Source organism: Falco biarmicus, chromosome 6, assembly GCF_023638135.1.
Source record: "Falco biarmicus isolate bFalBia1 chromosome 6, bFalBia1.pri, whole genome shotgun sequence".
Lineage (NCBI taxonomy): Eukaryota > Metazoa > Chordata > Aves > Falconiformes > Falconidae > Falco > Falco biarmicus.
In genome coordinates this window covers 69,447,180-69,469,699 of record NC_079293.1, presented here as the reverse complement: position 1 = coordinate 69,469,699, position 22,520 = coordinate 69,447,180, and the positions used below count along the sequence as shown (strand labels likewise).

At 35.6% G+C, this 22,520-nt stretch overlaps 1 protein-coding gene across 1 annotated transcript in view; it reads left to right on the top strand.

The window, feature by feature from the left end:
• The window catches only part of GRIK2 (glutamate ionotropic receptor kainate type subunit 2), a 415,167-nt gene extending 393,121 nt beyond the window's left edge, over window positions 1-22,046 (top strand). The window contains exons 16-17 of the mRNA XM_056344643.1: window positions 5,556-5,806; window positions 20,440-22,046. Of these exons, the coding sequence (XP_056200618.1) occupies window positions 5,556-5,806; window positions 20,440-20,604 (416 nt within the window). The 3' untranslated portion in view covers window positions 20,605-22,046. The remainder of the gene's footprint in view (window positions 1-5,555; window positions 5,807-20,439) is intronic.
• The last annotated feature ends 474 nt before the right edge of the window (window positions 22,047-22,520 follow it).

The window sequence follows — 22,520 nt, the reverse complement described above, 5'->3', positions numbered from 1 at the left end:
AAGAGTCCTCAGTGATCTTTTCTTATGTGAAAATGAACTGACTTTGAGACAGGGACTGGGAGCTGATAGAATCCTTTTTTCTTCATGTGTTGCTTGGAGACTTTTGAATGCACAGATAAGAACTAACTAAGCTATGTTGATCCTTCTCTCTGTCACTTCCCTCCCATCCCAATTAGAGAGGGTTAACAGAGTTAGGAAGCAGATGTGGCTGGACTTTTAAAATAAAAGCATTTCTATAGTGCTAAAGTAAGTGCTTCTCCTATATCCAGTGCCTCTGAGCTGTTTATTCCTTTTCTACGGCATCTCATAACTGTGGCTGTCAGTCTTTGACTATGCTACAGATTCCTGGAAGGTGTTTCAGGCCCTGTGATGCATGAGGCTGTAGGAAGTAGTTTTTCCATGGTTCCTCATAGTCTAATCATCTACTCCATAATCATGTGTAAATGAAATTCCTTCCATCTTCTTTCAGTCATGCCTATGACTGCAGTATGCAGACACTTAAGAGAAACTGAAGTCCACATACTGTATCATGTTATCCCCTGGCCAGAATGTCTATTCCAAAGGCCTAAATTTTGTCTCGTAAAAAAAAAAGAGGAAAGCTTCATCATAGTAACTGATGGACAGAGATAACAGAACAATACAACAAACAAAACTTTCAAATATGATTTAACTCAACATGCAATCAGTTTGGTGGCAGAAAATTTAGTCTGTGATTCTTTATGGGGCTAAGTACAGAGAAATGTCAATATGCCAAGACTTAAATGATTCCACCAGTCCCCTATAGTATAAATGGTATTAGCTAGCATTCGTAAAGAGATTTCAGATACGCCTAGACTGGAGTGCGACTGTGACTGCAGCTTGTGTATATGTACCCAAGCTATCTTTAGGACAGATAGATCAGTCTGGTGTAACCATAATGGAAATGGGCTCATGCTGGAAAAAAACAACAACCAACCTCAAAACCAAAAAACCCCAAACTCCTCCATCTTCCTGCTGCTTCCTATCAACTGATAAAACTAGAACTTGAATTGGTTCCTTTGTTCAATGTATTCACATACAGCTTCAACACCTAGATATTAAAGGAGTATCTTTCCTGTTAAATGGGGCTTTCTCCTTCCAATAAATACTTAAAGTACTAGAAGAAATTCTTGATTATCTAAGTTTTGTACCTAGGTTCTGAATATGATGGTGTATTCCTAACTAGCTTTCTCTTTTCCTTAGGCCAAGTACGCAGACTATGAAGTAATGTTGCAAGATAAGTAGAACAGTATTGGGGGGTTTTAATAACAAAAGAAAAAGGACAGGAACAAAAGACACTATCACTGGTGTAGGAGAATTCGGAATGGATTTTTCCATCTAGCAAATAAAAAGTACCATGTAACTATGTACCATGGGCACCAGCTTTCAAAATACCAGACAATTTGTAATGATTTCTTTTGGTAAAATGCACCTGAAATGACAAAACAAAAGTGTTCCTCATCTGACATTTTCTTAATGAAGGAGTTAGCAGAATGCTGCTATTCCTTTTTATTTACCTAGGGTCAAATTCAGTTCTACAGGTCCCAATATGCTCCAACTACTGTAGTATTTGATAGAATGAATAAAACAGATTAAGAGAAACCAAGCAGGAGATTTTACTAAATTATAATCAGGTAGGAAACATTTTAAGCAGGATTTCAACATACCAATCTGTGTGCAGTGACATCCTGATAGGAAAAGCTTATGTGTTCATAATTTATCATTAAACATATGATGTGCATAATTTTTTATATACTCAGACTTTGGGGCAGAAACCATATATATGTATAACTTCTGCAATATTTCTGAGACTTTGTTATCCTAATTTTGTACAGGTGCTTCATAGACAATAGAATTTAATGCAAATTTTAGGTTTTATTTACATTTTCATAAGCAGGTAACTGCAAATGTAAATTATTGTATCCTTTATTGGGTTTGTTCATAGGAAGGCACTAAGGTCTCTATAAACCTGTAACAGAAGGTCTTAAAATTCTTCTGGCAGCAATTATAATTCCTGCAAACAGCAGCTAGAGTGGGACCAGCAAATAATGTATAGATTATATTCTGTATGCCCTCCAGTCACAGTTTGTCACGAGAATAGCTTGCTTGTCAGCTGATAAAGAAGTGAAAGCAGTAGGGAAGAGGAAAAGAGAAAGAAAAAAAAGAGAGAAATTTCTGTACAAAGCCACCAAACTTTTCCCTTTCTCTGTACTCCGTTGAAGATTATAAGCTCATCTTTCCCATGATTTTGGGATGGAGTTTTAAATATCACCGTGTCTGTCCCTTTCCAGTCTTCCCCCCATGCACAGACTGGTAAGAATTTTTTTCTTTTTTTCTCAGTGGCTTGTTTTTCACATGGCAGAATCTTAATCTCTCTTTTTTTCTTCTTTTTTCCTTTCTTCCACTTCTGCTTTAATTTTATTCATGCCATATTTATTTTGTGAATGCATTCATATACGTTGTCTGGGAGTCTAAAAGTTTTGGTGTTTGTTTTATTTTTTTCTCTCTAACAGTAAATTCTCTTAAATTAAATACTTCTGATTTTAAAAACATTTAAAAAACCAGGACATGGCCTTCTTCCAATACCTCATGGAAGGGCTTAGTTTGTCTTTCAATCATGTGACATAAGTGATAAGGAAAATTACCCAAAAATGCCAAAAATCTTCTACGTTCAGTTGTTGAAATTTTTCATTTCTACAAGAAAAAATAATCTTAACATCCAAAGTGTAATCCGGGTGCCTTGTCCATCTTCTGTATTTATTTTCTCTTCTGTGTGTATGCTACTTTTGTTATCCACAGATCATATCATGATACTTTTAGCCACTTCAGGTGCTGTTAGGTAGATTTTTCATTGCTGGGACTTGCAGTCCAGCTTGTATCAGGAAAAGATCAGGAGCAAATAAAAACTTAGGAAATTATATTGTTGCTATGCTTCTTTTGTTCACTCAGTAACTACTTGAATCAATATAAACAGCATTAAAAATGATTTTTTTTTCCAAATATATTATTAAATATACTCATTATCTGTTGCAAAATGTGGATCAATTAATTTCAAACATTTTAAGTCATTCAGAAGTAGAACTACAGCACTGAATGATAGCTTTATCATGGTTATACAATTTTAAATTCTTAATTTAAAAGCAGCAGTATGCAATGCTAGTCATCCCACACTAGTGTGATTGCTTGTGAGATTACACTTTTAAGATAAGATAATAAGGTATAAGAAATAAAAATACTGCAGCAGAAACACCAAAGGCCCTGTAATCTGTTCACTCCATAACTATTTGTGCAAAATTCTGCAAATCACCAACAGTGATACAAATACTGTTGAACTGAATCACTATTAACTGCACGCTCCTAATGCAATCCCAATAAACTTGAATTGTAGACAGGAGTAGCTCATGCTTTATGGTTTCTGTCTATGAATTCCTCAGTTGATTAATTTTTTAAGTACTTCAAATGGACTACAACTGTATGTGTACAAATCTGGTCCCTAGAATATATAAACAATACAAGAAGAATAGTTGGTGGTACTGCCTATATTTAGACCAACAGAAGTGTGGAAACTGAATGGAAATGTGTCTAATTAGAAAGCAGCCTGTCAGATCAGAAGATGGCTTAAACTGGGTCCAAGATTTTTTTCTGAGAGTCTAATGTTGTTTAAGTAGTTAAGTATTTATATGTAGTGTAACACTGAAAATACCCCCAAAAGATTATAGGGTGCACTTACACTTCCCCAGGCACTTGTGGACTGATCACTTTCCTTCTTCTGTCTGACTGAGAAATGTGTCAGCTATAGGGTTTTACAGTGTTTCAGCATGATCAGGGTGTAATTTTGCCCCCTGCATGCACAAGAGAGTAGAAAAGAGTTTGTTTTCCTTTCTTTCTGCTTCCTGTATAGTCCTGTGTAAACACAGTTTAGTCTGAGCACAGAACATCATTCTGTTCTAAGTATAGATGACAAAAGCATGAGTTCTTGAAACAGATACTTTGAGGCCAGGTTTTCCCACTGTTTTATTCTGTAATAAAGGAAAAGCCCAGAGTGCTTTGTAATTAATGGTCTTTTCTACATTTTACTTCCATGCTGGCACAGCAACCCTTTGAATAAACCCAGCTTTATTCTCATGATAAGCTCAAGACATGTAGGAAGAAATTGAAGAAATAAAGAATAAATATAAAGACATTCTAAAAGAAATCATATGTTTTCCAAGAGTGTAAAGAGTATAAAATATCCTATTCATGCATTCCTTCAGCACCTTCACAGCTGATCACAGAACATGAAATAGTCAAATAGGCAGCATCTCTCTAAAGGATGCTGAGGAATTTTTGTTTTAGAGGTATCAAGATAATGAAAATGCATTTTATTACTCAGTCAAAGGAACCACTGTAAAAATTATAGTTAGCAAGTAACATTATTATGACAGAAAGAAAGAGAGGAGGGATTCTTTGCAGAATTGCATTCATATCACATGAAAGAAGGGATGCCATGCCTTCTTCTTTACTCTTTTTTCCTCCCCTGAGACTTCTTAATCACTTTAATGAAGTCTTTTCTTCCTGTTTTCAAAGAAGAAAAATTATGTCTTTGTTTTCTCCTTAAACATTACACAAATCTTAACAGAGATAGCACTTCTAATTGATGTGATTTACGCTCTAACATTCAAAATAGTTTTCTCTATTGGCATTATTCATTAATTAATGTAGATTTTAAAATACTCATTGAAAAGTCCTTATGCACTCTATAAAGAAAAAGAGAGCAGATGACATAAAAAGATATGAGACTACCCTTTGAACTGCCCCTTGAAATACTGAAATATTCAGAAGCTACAACATTTTCATGTCATTTAAATATACTGAATTATGAGGAAGAAATATATTAAAATATGAAAACTTATATCCCTGTTATCCAAACACACTTAACCTTATCTTTCTGAATGCATTGCTACCTGATACTGTTAATAATGATGCGCATGTTTGGAAGGTATCTTAAGTGCCTGACAGTCTGTCAAATAGAGACTTTTATGGCTTGGTCTCGAAGCATAAATTGCTGTTTCTTCTTGTAATAAAGTAATAGCATAAAGTGTTACATATCAGACCTTGGGTTAGCTTTAGGGTAACAAGCTATGAAGCAACAGCCTGCAGATATATGTATATTAGATTAAATCTACTGTGGCATCATCAAAAGCCTGATGAAAATTGTAAGATTAATATTATTTAGCTGATATAATAGTTGGACTTGAAGAAGTTTGAGACCACGGGACCAAGTGTGATAGCACCTGTTTCATCAGGTTGCCTGGCTTACAGACATCACCAGCTGGATCAGGTTTTATGTGTATATATTTATATGTGTGTGTGTGTGGTGGTTTGTATTTATGCGACCAGTGTGACTGGTGAGATGCAAATGTATTTTTGATAAATACTGTGGTTGTAGAGGATATAGTTTTTCCTGTGACATTATATTACATTTTATTCTTATGAGAAATAACTAACTTTCTTTAAAACATACCACACACAATATATGTACCCTGTTGTCTCCTTAGGTTCTCCATATAGAGACAAGATCACTATAGCAATTCTTCAGCTGCAAGAGGAAGGCAAGCTCCACATGATGAAAGAGAAATGGTGGAGAGGCAACGGCTGCCCAGAGGAGGAAAGTAAAGAGGCCAGTGCTTTGGGAGTTCAAAATATTGGAGGAATCTTCATCGTGCTGGCAGCAGGACTGGTTCTGTCTGTCTTTGTGGCAGTGGGGGAGTTTTTGTATAAATCAAAAAAAAATGCCCAGTTGGAAAAGGTAAATATTGTCTTTTCCTATTTTATATATATGGTCTATTTAAATAATACTTTAAGCATTTGGTAGTGAAATGTAGGTGATGCATACTGATTGTTTATTACAGTGTGATTTAGTATAGTATTTGTGTAACAAAGGATCACAGCAAAGTACCCAAAGTTTTACATTTACAGCTTTTAATTTGTGTTCAATGTGTTTAATTGTAGCCAGATTTCAGGACAAGTGACTATTTCTCCTCTTATTCAAGCCTGAAAAAAGACAGCTTTTTACTCCTGGAAGTTCACTGCAGTTAATTTTATGGATGAAGAAGAAATCTGAAACTGTAATGGGAAACAAATTAATCTTCTACATATAATTCTGATTTTCATAAGACAAACTGTCTGTAGCTTAAAGTCAAAATCTAAAAATGTGTCTAAAGAAATGTTCTTTACAGAAGTTTATGCTTGCAAAGTTGTACCGGTAGCATCTGGAAAAGATTATGTCTGCATCACTTTTTTTTGGTGGGTTTACTACTGGTATGATGTCCTGTAATTTCAAACTGACTCAGTTTTGAAAATTCTAGTGTTAATTTGTTCTGTACTTGCAATTTATACAACAACAATATTGTAATTGTGCCAACACTAGTGATAGCTTGTGAAATTCTTAGTTAGAATTATCATTTTTGCATAATAAATAAATGCATCTTTATAGATATATATGTATGTCCATGTTTAAATGTAAACTTAAACTGTATTTTATTGCTATGACAAATTCTGAATTTTAAAAATTGAGAGAAACTGTTGGACCTTACTAGGTCTTTTTCTTTTTTTCTTCTCCTTTCAAGGAGCTTGTGACCTATGGCAATTTCTATATTTATATTTATACATTTAATTTAATACTATCAGAAGTAAATCCAATGACTATATTTATATTAATATTTTTCCAGATGCTACTGGTGAGTTTTTGTAACTTGAATCATTACTCAGAAAATTTACAATTTGTTTTTACTTCTTTTGAGGCAACCTTTTGACATGCAAGTGTCCTGTTATAAACATATTGTTAAAGAAGTTTTTTTCTAATACACACAAAGGCAGCGTGAGGTTACAGTGTCCTAAACACAGTTTGAACATGGGTACATTTTATAAAATTGTTAAAGAACCATTTAGATCCTTTTCTTTATGATACTACAGGCTAATTCCTTTCTGTTAACTTACTACTGAAATGTTATGTTTCTGAAATGAATTTGAGGACAAAGGTACCAGTTACTTAATTAACCCATGTAAGTATCAATAATTTTTATCCATTCCTAACATGGATATGGATTTCATATGGAAATCAATATAATTTGGTTTAGCTTTTCTAGATTTTTAACAAGGAATCACATAGAAAAATAGAAATGTTTTGTTAATAATCTTGTAACATAAGTTCAGTATTTTTCAGGGTGTGAATGAGTCTCTTACGTGCCAATAACAGCATGTTGGAAGTTGTCTGAGGAAGCAAAGAGAAACCTCTTAATTAAGGACATGTTTCTCTAAGCCCTATGGTTTTGTGATTTTTTCCTGTTGTTTTTTTTATTTGCTTCTTTTTTATTTTTGTTGGTTAATGATGGATAGACATAGCAATGACTGAAAGTATCAGACCTTTTAACAGTACTGCTACCAGAAAGGTTTTATCATCAACTATTCAGATACTTTAAAACATTAGGAGTGAATCTGAAGCGCTTCAGATAGTCAGATTTCTCTCCTCTCTTTCTTTCTTGTCGCCAGTCTCTTACCTTCCCTCCCCTCCCCACTATACCCACATACCCCGATGTCAGAAAATCAGTAAAATTGCAGTAAAACTTTACTTGTGGAATGAAATTAACAGGAAGATGATGCAGGCATCGCTGCCCGTGGCCTACCCCAGCATCCCCTCATCCACTCTTCTCCCAGCACACACAGAACCTCAGTGAACATCTTGTATCCTCTCCTAATGTAGCAGGTCCCCTTTGCCTGGGAGAGGGAGCAAGCAGCAGCCAAAGGGGATATAGCTGTCTCCAGTTTCTACGTCACCTCTGCTGGGATAAGTAAACCATGCAAGTAATGCTGCCTTGGCTATCCCATGGGGAGAGGGGAGGCAACAATTTTGGTAACATTTATAGTTCCATCCTTTTAGAATCAGAGTATCCTTCTGGCATTTGTATAATGCCTGTCAATGCTTGGAAATAGGGAAGATCAAAGGTCATGTTAACAACCAAGGAAACAAATCAGATCCTTCAGCTGCTGAATATATGGAGTATCCTGGGACATAAGTGGGCATATTAACATGTGTGTCTGCTTTGTAATGTATACAAAACCTGCACTTCCACTGGGGAGGCAATGCAGATTTAAAGTGTATAAACTAGATATAGTTTTTTAGCATTTTTGGTGTCACCCCACTGCTGGAGTGCACACTTAAGCAGAGACGTTGGCTGGGTGAACCTAGCCAGAAGAGTGAAACCTTGAAAGGAACTGAGCTTCAAAAAGCAGCAGACAGCACTGTGTTATTTGCTAAAAATCTCTTGCATCTTGTAATCAAAGTATTTCAGTACATCCATGGTCCTGATGTTCTCAAAAATCCAGAGGAAACATGTGACACTAGCTGTAGTGTTTCTGGAAAAGCAGATGAATGCACGCAACTACAACACTTTCCAGACACAAAGAAATTCCACTTCTATTGTCAGCTTTCAAAAGCAAAGAAAACCCTGGATGTTAGACTGTTAGTCACTGACACTTTGACTAGTTTGTTTGAAAAATGAGTGTCCTAATTTACTAAGTATTGTCTAGAAGATCCAAATCCGATGGATGTGAAAAGAACAATATATGGATTCAGTTCTGTTATCATTTATAGCCATTCAAAACTCATTGAGCCATCAGCAGGTCGGAACTAGGTCTGCTTGTGAAAAAATAGGAGACGTACATTTTGCTAATTTTGACCTGTTAAGTACTTCAAATAATGTGAAAAGAGACACATGTCAACATACCTTAACTGTTTGTTTCACTACAGGAGATCTGGTCATGGATTTCCTATAATGCAAAATACTAGATTAAATCTTAAAGTGTACTGAAAGAGTAACACCAACAAAATATTTCTGGAGTTATATGATCAAATCATAACCTAAACATCAGCTAAATTAGCATCTCTGAAAGAGTTATTTATTTATAATTTATTATAAAAACAGTAACTAAATTGATACTGGTTTATATTTTACGCACATTTCTCAAGGAAGGCAAAAACAATTGCACTTTCCATGGTAAATAATTCACTGCTAAGCTGTACAACTGAGTTGAGAAATACCAGTCTGGATAGTTTATCTCACAAGGTACAATGAATGAGAAGTTAGCAGGACTGGACCCCAAGCAAACATTGGTAGCTGCAAATATACATGTGTGTTACATACAAAACAGTGTTACTTACAACTGCAGATTCTATTGAACAAGAAATTCTGAATGCTGAACTGTGACCTGTATATAAGACTAACTATGTCTTTGAAGATGGAACAAACTTAACTGGTTGACTTTTGCCCAAAAGAAATTGTGCACAAAAATTTCAAACACCTTTTGCAAAATGCACAAACCATATTTTGGTTTTGATAATGTAAGGATAACAGGAATAGAAGTTTCTGATCCTGGCTGGCTCCAAAACTCATGCAGCTTTAATTTTAGATTATGGTAGTATTCGATCTTCAACTTATTAGAAGTTAAACATGATTTTGCTATGATTGCCAATAGTTCTGAATTTGCTGTCTACCCCAAAACCACATTTGAGTAATGTGGTAACCTGGGTTGTGTTTTGAGCTAAATAAGGATTGGAAATGACAAAGTATTGTCCTTGTCTATGGCAGAATTTTGAAATTCCAGTTGACACAGTGGAAAGGGGTAAGAGGAGGTGGCAGACCAGAAGCCGTCCTGACTGCATTCCTGCAGAGTAACCACAAGATGGTGCATTCTAATTTCTCAGAGGGAAATTTAATTGTTACTTTTTAATAGAATTTATGTCACAATGCTCACCTATTTTTCAGTTGCAGCCTTTCTAAAAAATCCTAAAGGCTTGTATTCTGTCCTATTGTATATGATACAAACATCTAATTATGTCATCTGCTTAGAAACATGTTATTAAGCAGACCTTTTTTATCTAGCCAATCTTGACAATAAATGCTCAGTCATTTGCATTTTATAATTGCTTTTGCTGGTGAATGACCTGCTCCCTGATTTTAACAGGCACACAGAGGGCAGTGAATAAACAATGTTAGAAACAGAAACCATTTAAAACAATTACTATGTCCTTCTTTTTTATTGATGTGATTCAATGTGTTATGGGTTTATGTACATTTCATGCATCTAGTTTTGTATAACTCAAATTATTATCATAAAGGCCAGGGAAAACATTGACCTTGAAGACCATTAATATTTAGCATAATACATTGATGATTCTCAGTTTGAGAATTTATTGACCTTTCCTTTGTTTTTGTTTGGGTGGGTTTTTTTGGTGGGGTTTTTTTTAGTGGTTGGTTTGTTTGTTTATTTGTTTGGGGTTTTTTTTAAGTCTTCTCTGAGATTGTTTCCATTGTGATACCACCTTCACAGAGTGATTAGATACATTACCATTAATGTCAGCTGTGTGGTTTCTACCTGCGCACTGCTGAAAACTTTAGCATGAAATTCACAGTATGGCTGGAGGCAGTGTCAAGAATGTATAGAACGTTGCTTGCTGTCACCCTTGCAAATGCTTGTCCTTGTATCCTTCCTGGTCATGGTTTCGTTGGAGAAGGTGGCATTGGCTTGAGAAATTATCTTGACACCTGGTTTTACTAATGTAGCGGACCCATACCCTTTGCAAGAGGCAAGGAGGGACCAGGGTCTGCTAGGCAGAAAAAGCTTTTGTGCTTGTAGCCATATACAGTTGACACCGTGTTGTGATTGTGCTTCTCTCAAATACACTTTGACTGTTCTTGATCTGTTTGCATTAAGTTAGTGTAAACGGCAACATGAGCTTATTTGCCAAGGTCCTTCTACAATCTGTTTGCACCAGGATAAATTTAATTCATCATGTCTTAGAATGCTTCTTTTTAGGATTGAGGTGTGCAAAGTGGGTACATGTAATTTGTCCTATGTGGAATGGTATTACAGGAAGAAGTTAATAAGTACGGAAATATTGTGGATGCTGCTTTATCAGTAGGACATGCAGAAAGTCAGCATTTCCATCTTTGTTTTAATTGTTATCTTACCAACGGTGCAAAACAAAATTACCACAATAATTTAATATGAAAAATGAACAGATTTTTAGGGTTCTTCTTTACCAGAATATTTTATGGTTTGGGGTTTTGTTTGGTTTTTTTGATTTTTTTTTTAAATTTTACTAAATTATTTCTCATTAAAGTCTTTTTCATTACTTTCTCAAAAAATGCTGTTATATCAGTGTTATTGGAGTTCACAGAATATCCCTAACAGTTTAATATCAAAAGCCTTTCTTTAGTACTTGGGACAGTGATTTATAATAGTCTTGGAACAACCCCAAAGTAAATCCCAGCCTAGTGATTATTTTTTTTCCCCCTTTCCAGGGGGAGGCAAGTTCAAAAGATTTTAAAGTTGAAAAGCCTGTTCCTCAGGCTAGAATAAACAAAAGGATGTGGGCATTCTTGGTAAATCAAAGTCAAAGCTTTGGGATTTATATCCCAAGTAACTTTGATACAATGTACAGTGATGTAGCCTGTATTGTCATGTCCCATTTTGTAATGGAGTAACCTCAGAATTTTTAATATTGGCTTGGAAAAGCAGCAGCAGCTGTGACAGCTCAAAAAAAGAAATGTTTTTTCCAACTTTAGCACATTGCATTCTACAGATATACAGTTGGAAAATTGGGAACTTCTATCACCCTGTACTCCCTTTGGCACTGTATGTAGATGTATAGACTTGGATGGATAATTTATATGTGTCTAAGTGTACAGATTATTTGGAACTGAAGTATTAATTATAATTAAATAACCTCTTGGAAACCACCTAAGTGCATATTAAAGGATATTTTCTAATGGAAGGAAATGTTACAAAACCCACAAATCCCCAAATCAAACCCATCACCACCACCACCCCACCACCCCCTCACAGGAAAAAAAGAAGAAAAGACAAAAATAAGACAAAAAAATGGAAAAAGTGGAAAAAACCCAATTTGATTGACTGCAGCATTTTAAAAATCATTTGCAAAGAATAAAATATTAAAACCAAGATCTCTATTTTGATTTTTGATTGCAGCTCAACCAACATATATTTGATAATGGACCTTGCTTCTGAGGTATCTCTAATAACTTATGTAATTCAAGAAACAAAGAACAGAAAGATTTGAAATGTATGTAAAGCTGACTACTGCACAAGTACAAATGTAGAAAAATGATTTCAGGAGGCTCACTGTTCCTTCACAGATATTCAGTTAAAGATCAAGTTAAATTACAGGTCTGGGTTATGGAATATTTTATGTTTGACAAGAATTTAAAGTTGTATAATATTTTTTTGAGCCCCCTGCATGTTGTTTATTTTATAGCAGGAATAATTCACTTTCACTCATCAGCAGAAAGAATATTCACTTTATATAACTATTGGCTTCTTTGTAAAATAAATAAATAAATTCAATTCTCAAGAAAAAAATAAAATTGGATTATAGAACATTTACATCTTTCTAATAACTTTGCATTGCCTTCCCCTGAATATGACTTTAACATGTCGTGTATACAAATATTTTAATATATAAATATTGATCTTTGCATGTTGAATTAATCAGCTATACTATTGCTAAGTGTAGTAGCACACACAGTTTAGTTCATCTAATTTAGATTACTTAGAATTCAGTATAAGCCAGCAAAGCAACAAGCATTTACAGCTACCTTTTAGACTGAGAAAACATCCTAGACTTCCAGATGAAACCATGTAATTACCAATGGATTCTAACCATGCTTAGTGCAATATGACTATAATAGTGTTTCCAAAATAGCAAAAAACATTGGCATTAAATTAATATTAACAGTCTCTCTCTGTTCAATATGATTTGAGGCCATGCCAAATTTCATGTTAGGTGTATACTATCACACTGAACTATAAAACTAGTATAAATTTTTAAAGTGAATGATGTACAGTGGAATTTAGCTCAGCAAACTTTAAAAAAAGCTGTGTAGATATAGCTGAATTCAGTTAAGAGAAGTTGTATTTATTTTCTAAAATGTCTCTGTAAGATGGACTATTTATTTTCAAATTAAACTACATGATGCTATAGACAGTATTTTAATCCAGATAGATTCATACCCCAAGGGATTAATTACTTATCATGGTCACTTCCTTTCATCAAGCCTGAAGATCAGCAAACTGACCTTCCTTAGACAAACAGAGAATGAATTTAGATATAGGATCAAAAATTATTTAACAGGTGAATGAACTTTTACATCCAGTGGCTGAGTATGCAAGATCTCAGGTGACCTGTCTCAGTGCGATCAAGATCCCCTCTGCTGAGAGGCGGAGCAATACCCTGCACAACTGTGATGACAACATACAGAACCATGAAAATGTTGCAGTGGATATAATTTTAAACCGGATAGGCAATGCCATATATTCTGCTGCTACTATGAATTGCTGTCAGCACTTATTAGACACCTGGCAGTGGTTTGTTGCCATTGTCCAGGACACTGGACTGCAGTAATATGTTCTGGAAGAAGACCTGGACTGGTGTGACAAGCTTCACACCAGTAGAAATTATTGCCACTGACTGAAACACAAGTGACAAAGAGTACTTCTCACCACTGATCCAGCTTGAAAACCCAGACCCAAACTTAGGAACCTGGAGAAATCTGAGACTGTAAGCCTCTTTCACAAGAGGTGGAACTGAATAATAAGGGTAGCTAATACCTTCTGAATGCTTCCCTGTACTTGTCCAGCATAGCACCTACCTCCCTGGGACTGAGCTGCCATCATTCCCCTATTCCAGCCAGATACTGGAAGTGCAAAATAACTGCACCATCCTGGTCTGACAAGAGGGTAGGACTGTGTATCATCTGCGTGCTGATGACACCACAGCCCAAATTATTTCATTATCTCCTCAGTGGCCTCATATGCATGTTGAAAGGAGAGATGTCAGGATGAAACCTTGTGGAATCCTGCATGAGAGAGAGCCCTCGGGGCTGATGAGCAATTGCCCTATGCCATCCTCTGGGATTTCTCTGAGAGGAAAGAGTGGAACCACACAAGTGCAATCCCATCTGCCCCAGCCTAGGTCCACAGGTGAGTCAGAAAAACCACATGGTCAGTGCAATGGCCAGAAAGGCTGCTGGCAGAGCTAAACAAAGCCACCTCTGAAATAGCTTTTTGCACTAATAGAAGTTTCCCCATCAGCCACAGGAACCAGCGTAGCTGTCAGGATGCACTCAGACTGGAAACAAGGTTAAATAGTTTCAGAAGACTTTAAATAGACTCAGACTTGCTTTACCAGAAGTCTCTGACATCCACCAGAGTGCATTTTGTTTTGTCAGGAAATAAATCTTAGAATTCAACAGTGGCTGAATTGATTTTTTTACACACCGATTGATAACTTATTTAGGGCAAGCTGGAATCTTATTGTCCCACTGGGACACACCAACAGTATATGCTAGAGGTGGCCTGCAATGAGGTCCAGGTATGTCATCTAAGTTCATCATATAACTCTAAAACTCAGTGAGCACTTCAGTTTGCAGAAGATTATTTCAGTGTTGTTTGTCACAGGAAGGGTCAGTCCCATCAGATTCTTGTTGATCCTCTCCGTAAAATATCTAGAAAGGTCCTTGAAACAATCCTCATGCAATTCAGTTACAGCTTCACCTCCTGCTTCACCAAACTGTCTGCAACAACTCTACTGGTCTCGACTTTGTAGATACTATGATGGAAGCAAACCTTAATTCACAGAATTAAGTTTCTGATATTGCTTGATATTATTGTCTTTATTTGAGTAGGTGATGAAATTTCCAGTACATTTTGGCCTGAAAATAATTTCCTTAAATGGTTGCTCATTCCACTTCTACCAAAAAGCCAGTAATTGCTACATCTGAAATTGAAATTATATTTGTGATATGTTCAGCCAATTGATGTGAACTTAGTCTGCAGTGTACTTGTGCATTATACTTGCTAAAGACTGAAAATGTACTACATCAGCGAAGTCTGTGGCAAAATATTTTTAGTGTAACCATATGATGTGTATATAGATATATATGTATGTACATATATGTATATGTGTACAGCCTTCGATCAGCAGTCATGTCTGACTAGGTACATAACTAAGCAACCTAAAAATTTTATCAATACAGATACACCTTAACTTCTTTTGAAATGGTAATGCTTCAACTACAATGAAATATGATTTCTCTTTTTCTGAGGTTATTTTCATTCCATTAATTGTTCATCTCTTTGTGATGCTAAGTCAAAATTTTGCTAGGATTAATGTTTCTGTCTAGGGGGTTTAAGATTGACAGGTTTTCCATATACACATTCAAAATCCCTGGAGGAGTGGCATATGGAAGCAGAAACTGATTAGGAGGGAGGGTCAGGGTAGGGCTGTGCATTCATTCTCAGCTAACTTCAAGAAGATGAAAACCAGTTTGATTGATATATCCTGCTTGATGCTAGAACACTGAACCATAACACAAGACGATGCAAGATTACTGCTGTTACTGCTTTGAGTAAATTAAACAAAGCTTAAAATAATATCTGATATACAAGACTGGAAGTAATGAACTTCTTAGTAAATCTTAGAAATTTTTATTGAAGGTTGACAGTCAATATGAACTGCATCAAAGAGGGGAAAAATATAAACCAGCAAGCGATTGCAGATTTTTATATTTAACATATGTTGAGTATTAGTCACTTAAATCAGAATATTAGGAGTGGTGCATGCATGCCATTCCCGGCTTCCCATTGCTCTTTTTAGGCTGTTACAAGCAAAATCTATGGTGATAATCTTATAATTCTATCTCTAACAGATGTTAATATGATTTCTAAATGCCTTTCTAAATTCCTATATAGCAACAGAATGAAAACAGTTTAAATATTGTCTACCTTTCATATTAATACATACTTGCAAAGATACTTTTTTTTCTCAGGCAGCAAACCCATGCACAAGCTGTCTAAATAGATTGTAAACAGTGTTAATGTTTTGCAAAATTATTATCTTGATTCTACATGACTTTTGAGCTGTCAGCTGTGGCAAAGAATGAAAGACGTATCAATTCGTTTCTCGAGAAGATGAGTTTTTTCAACATTGCTTTGTGTTAAAAGGCTAAGATAACAGTTCTGATTAAAATTTTCTTCTGCACAGTTGAACTCCTCACTTAAAATTGCAGCTTTTTTCTAATGTTTTATAGTGATTTGCTGCAACAAAACAGTTGTGCTTAAATGCACTGTTGTTTAGAGAACTGTTTGTCTTCCTTCAACTCTTCTGCTAGATGATTATATCCAAGATGGCTTGGAGGCAGCATTTACTTTCTGGTAGCATTTAAGAAGACAACTTACAATTTTGTAAGGGTTGGTGAGAAATCAATAATTAACATTCTTGTAACATGCCTGCAGCATGGAAGGTAAGTCGGGCACAGTAGATTATTTTCTCTCAGTTAAGCAGAGAGTCTTGTAATATATCTACTAAAAGTGACCAGTTTCATGATGGACAACTGTTTTGAAATATAGCCCATAGATTCTGTAAACATTTCAGTTTTCCCTTAACAATCTGAATAGTGAATTGAATTCTGGATTGGGACGTTAAACTACATTTTCAAAAATCATATTGGAAAATCTCATTTATCTGTCACAAAAAAGTATTCTAGAGCTGCTTTGTTTTTTTTCCTGTCTTATTATTTCGAAAGTTGTATCCTAGCAGTGAATGAACACAAAGATAACTGTTCAGAAAATGGAGATTGTACACAGATTGGAATTGAAATGACACAAGAAAAGGATTTCTATTAAAAAAAAGGTCAAACATAAAGTAATACTTTGTCAACATGTTTTTTTAAACATGATTCTGCAATATGTGGGAAAAATCTTCTTATATTTCTCAGGTAGAACCCAAGGTACAATCAGGATCCAGGTCATGAACTTTTACATAGCCTTGAATTAATCTTTTTTAAAATGCATCATTATTTCAGCGAGTGAATTTTTTTTTAAAAAAAATAGTATTTCTGTTAGTGTTCAGTTACCAAAACAATGGTACTCTTTGGGAGCTCATACTGTTTACTGTTTTCAGACATTTGATATTTTAAAATATGCAACATACATAAAAAAACTTTGTAAATGAAATAATTAAATAATACTTTTTTTAAAATATATGCAGATAAGTTCCCATGAATTTCATTTATACAAAATACTTTGAGAACACAGAATGGAAGAATTTTCTACATAACATAATTACCTCAAAATTGTGTTAACTGCCTTTCTGTCAGTACTGCCAATATTTCTCATTTAATGAGTTTTCAGATCCAGGTAAAATTCTCAGATAAAATGTGTTGGCAAGTTTCTTGAGATCTCATTTTCAGGATATTTCAGCATGTTGACATGAAGTGCATGTGTCTTCTTACCTCTTAGCTACTGATTGTAAACCTGTTCTTGCTGATATTACCCTTTGGTAAGTGTTTGCAGATCTTTGCAAAAGGTTTTGGTGGACTGATGCATCTTGAAAAGGATTCACTTTGTTCTGGCACTCATCAGATGTCTTGGTAAAAAAAGGCAAAAAACACAGTCTTGAAAGTATTAACTGCTAATGCACCGATTTAAAATTTAGGAGGATTTTGTTCCTCAGAATGTTTCAGTTAGGTCTTTGATTCCAGAGGTGAGCACCATATAATGGCTGGAGGTGGTATAATGCTGAGAGTTGCAGCATTTTCTTCTTGATGGATTCCCTGTGAAATTCCTGAGTTATATGCTAGGTTCCCCATAGAGTGAAAATGCCAAGGTCTGTAAGCCTTAGCAATTTAGCCTGTAAGCCATTAGGGAATATTAAATTAAATCTTGCCCTTTTGAAAGGTTTCAGGGTTAACTTCAGATTAATAATCATAAATACAGTTCTGATGTTAAGCAACAACACTTTCTTAAAAAAATAGAAAGTCTAAGAGAATTGAATATTTTCTTTCAAATACAGCTGGATGAGAAGGAGGTGCAGTTTCCTGCTTTCTACACAATGCTAAGCAAAGACACCTTATGCATGAAGATCCGGCATATTACAGCTCAATTACCAATATTAGCCACCTCATTCACACACTGAAAGCTGTAAGTTTTGCCCTGGATGTCAACCCTGTGCACCAGAACATTTTTAAAAGGGGTTGCTAATGAGTGGCCATTGCAGAAGTCACTCTGGCCAGAAATGAAAAATTTTGTCTTGAACTTTGGCCTCTGAAGGACTTGTGCTTGGCTCTGCACCAGAGACATATACCTTCCTCTCCTTTGGATTCACAGCTTAAATTTTTCTTAGTTGCAGGTGGCTAAACCCTTTCTGTCATAAGTTGAGTAAGTGTCATTCCTGTATTTCAAACTTAGCAGGAGAAATGTATTACAGCCAGAGTAAAACTACCCTTTCCTTCCCACCTGCCTATTCCTTTATTCATGCAAATGATTATGGAAGAGGGCATTTGTTTGGGATTTGAGGGATTCAGGTTCACTTCTAACCCATGACTGGGACACCTCATGTTTGCACTCTTTTGCACTAAACAGAATTTTACATAAAAATATTGAAGTCATTACTGAAACCAGAACTGCCACTGAAGCCTTTCCTCCGCCACTGTGTGTTCTAATCCCTGGTCTACAGAGAAGCCCACATGCTCACTCTTTTCCTTTCTCCAGCTCTGCCTCTGTTAACTACTTCCATGTAAAGTGGAACAGGGTCAGTAGGTGGAAACTGCAGGTGGTTTTACCTTGAAATGCTGTTACAGCCCTTTGTTGAGACACTGATGCTTAAATCTCCTCCAGCAGAAGACATTACTGAAATGACACTCAGACATGTCTCACATTCAGCTCTAACGATCCAGCTGATGAATGGCCGCACAGAAGAAAACTTGTAATGTCTGCTACATGTCCTTCTTTAGCAACTGCCACCTTTTTTGAGGAACTTGATTTGTTAGGTCCTTTCAGAGCACGCCTGATGGATTGATGACCTTGCATGTGGAGAATTTGAGTGTGAATTCTGATGGGATCCAGGACTTAGCCAAGAACCAATGTGTCTAGCAGAATTTCTACTGATCATTGCCAAATGACAAACTTACAAAGTTTAATGTACCAAACTGGGTGCATTACTGCTCACAGTGTCTTCAGCCCTGGAAGTTGAAGCTGAATGCAGACTGGGATAAATTCAGCTTCAGTGTAGGTTCCCAAAGAACTAAGCAGGCTTAAGTATTTTCTGGATCTAATCTCCAGACTCCAGGTTTGTATGAATAATGGAGATGTAACAGTTTACAAATAAAGCAGAGTTTTAGATTTGGGATATAAATGAGACAATATATCTTGATTGATGATCTACCACTAATCACACGAAATCAAACAAGAGATATTTACAATAATTCTAGGTACTATGCCTTTTTTGTTTGTTTGTTTTACTTTTTTTTCCCTCCCTTTTTTCTTTTAATTTTTCCATTTTCTTTTTCCAGATTTTCTCCCTGGACTTCAGATTAGTTATTAAGAAAGCAAAATGCAAAGGGCTAGATTATACCTCAGATTTTCTTTGGGTGAGAGCAATTGTCAGAGGCTTATCATAACATTTCAGGCTTTGGGATGTGTTATTTAGTTAATAAGTATCTCCATTAGCTGGAAAACTTTGAAGTTAAAGGATATGATAAAAGTGCTTAATTCACAGACCCCAAAGAGACTGTTCTTCCTTACTTTGATATTTCATCTATACTCCAGTTCTCACTGAGGAGAGGCTAATTGCTCAGCACACTATTAGAATTCAGTCAGACTGAAGGAATAACAGATAATTTATTTTACTTTTCAAATTTCTTGCATTGTAAAATGGAAAAAGTGTTTTGAGGATCTAGCTTTTGATGAAAACATGTTAATAAACTTTTTTCTGATAATGTGCTTTTCATAGTGATTGATGAAATGGAATAATTTTTTCAAATATATACTCCACATGATAGTCAGTAGTGGAAGAAGTGTTTAGATACAGAATATATTAACAATGAGTTTGCATTTTTATAGTATTTAAACATTAATTTAGGTAAACTTCCTATATTAAGGCTTGTTGTTTTGTTGAGGAACAGCTATTTAAATCATATAGAAATGAAATTACTATAGTGAAATACTGAATTTTTAATAAACATGTTACGTTCAGCTGCTGTCCTGTAAGGCTAACTTATGTTAACAGAACATCTGCTGGAAATATTGCTATGTATCATATGCATCCATAGTTAGTAGCTGCCAGATAAATAATTGTAGAGACAAGGTGATTTTTTCACTGAGTCATCACAGCTTGATGATTAATTTTAATTATTATGTGATGCATATTTAAAAGAGAGCAATTTGTTATGTGCTCCGGGCTGAAACATAGCAAACTTACAGGACTGACAAGGCTGTGCCAATAGAGTGAATCTGCTTCTAGACATTGCAGCTAGATATTTCTTACAGATTATTTTCTTCTTTTTCCTCTATTTCCCTCTGTAGAGGTCCTTCTGTAGTGCCATGGTAGAGGAGCTAAGGATGTCCCTGAAGTGTCAGCGTCGATTAAAACACAAGCCACAGGCCCCTGTTATTGTGAAAACAGAAGAAGTTATCAACATGCACACATTTAATGACAGAAGGTTACCAGGTAAAGAAACCATGGCATAGAGCTGGGAAGCCAAATACCCCAAGCACAAACTGTCATCTTTTTTCCAAACAACCTTGCGAGAATGTTTCCTGTGGAAATATGCAACCTGTGCAAAATAAAATGAGTTACCTCATGCCGCTGTGTCTATGAACTAGAGACTCTGTGATCTCAGCAGTTGCAATGGCCAGACTCGAATCACAAGCATCATGGATCAACCAAGTTATGCGGGGTTACACTGTTCGTCATGGGTTTCCACCATTCTGAATGAATGAAAGTTCCATGTGAGTTTTGTGGCTGGTTTCAAATGCAGTCTCAGTGAGAAATTACAGGTTCCTTTTGAAGTTCAACGGTTGCCAGGAGGTGGAGAATAAATGTCCAAGATGATACTAACTATGGAAGGAGTCTAGTAAAAGTAATATCTCAGAACTGTAGTGGAACAAGAAACCATATGTTCATCTGAACTTCCAAGCATAGAAGAGTTGGTAACTGCTGGTAGACAGAAACTACCCATATGGACAGGCAATATGAGTTTCCTGGATGGGAGGAATGTTAAAGTGAAGAAACACAAATCCCATGAATAAAGGATAATTATGAGGATGCTCACCTGCTTTTGGACTGTCTGTGTCACTGAACTAAGTAAATAAATAATAATAAAATTCAGTAACTTAATTTTACCTGGGCTGGAACTTTGATCTAAAAAAAAACAACAAAAAAATTCCATAATTTTGACCCAATTCTTAGATGAAAGAAAGCTTCCTTAGTACAGAGGAATGTATCTTACAACCCTTAGATATAAGCAACTAATTTTTTTTCTTTAATTGTGAAAAAAGGGGGTTGGGGGGTGGGAAACAGTGTATTCCACACATAGAGGGCTTGCATTTTAGACTGAATGGGTTTTGAAACCCTTGTTCCTGCTACTAATTGAACTCAATGGAGCCTGTGCAATTCTCGCTAATATTGGAAGTGGGATGGGTCACCTAAAAGAAGTGAATGTGGAGAACTTTAAGGAGGACTGCATTTTTCAATACAGTCACAATATTAAATGAACAAAATTCTTGAGCAGTTTTTTTTTAAAAAAAAATGTTCAGGTTTATTTGTGGAAATGCAAGATTTCTATGAAAATAGTTTTTGTATGGAAATTTTTGTAATACTTTTTATCAACAAAATAAGAACATGTGTTTCTGTCAGGGGTGTGATGCCAAGCATGAATGGTAGTGCGTGTGCACCACCAACGTTTGGTGAAAACTATTTTTATCGAGAAAAAGGAATCTTAGAAGAGACATATTTTCAAGTTAGATAATATAAAAAATAGGTGCACTACCACCACTGCTTACCATGCTACACCCCTGGTTTCCACTAGGCTGATAACATGCTGTCATGAACAATTGTGTGTAAATGGTAAAAGACACAGACCTCTTGACCACATTGTGATAATAGTTAAAGTGCACCCGGTTTGCTGTTTGAATCCAACGCACTAAATTAAAAAAAAAAAAAAAAAAAAAAAAAAGTGCATTAAAATTATGTCAGTTTTAGTTGTTTTGTTTTTGCTGTGTGATTTGAGCAACATACGTATGGTACTTTGTGTCAATACTGGTACTTAACCTCAGTTTAGTGCCCTATCCTGCCGATTCTTGTCACTAAACATGCAGCCAGAGAGTTTGCTGGGATTTCTGAGAGAAGCCAGTACAGCACATTATAATAAGTTTTTGCAGAATCTGGCTCTTAGCTGCTTCAAATCTAATTTGTATAGTCCTGCCTGTGATGAGTTCCTGGACATAACATTTTGAAATGCTGCCCTAGAAATGCTGAATCTTCCACCTCTGTCTACTGTAAATTTACTTGCATCTCAACAAAAAATGTATAGAATGGACTGTCTAGGAATGTTATGTCAGCCAAAAAAGATCAAGAAGTTGGTCTTTATATGGAAAATAATTTG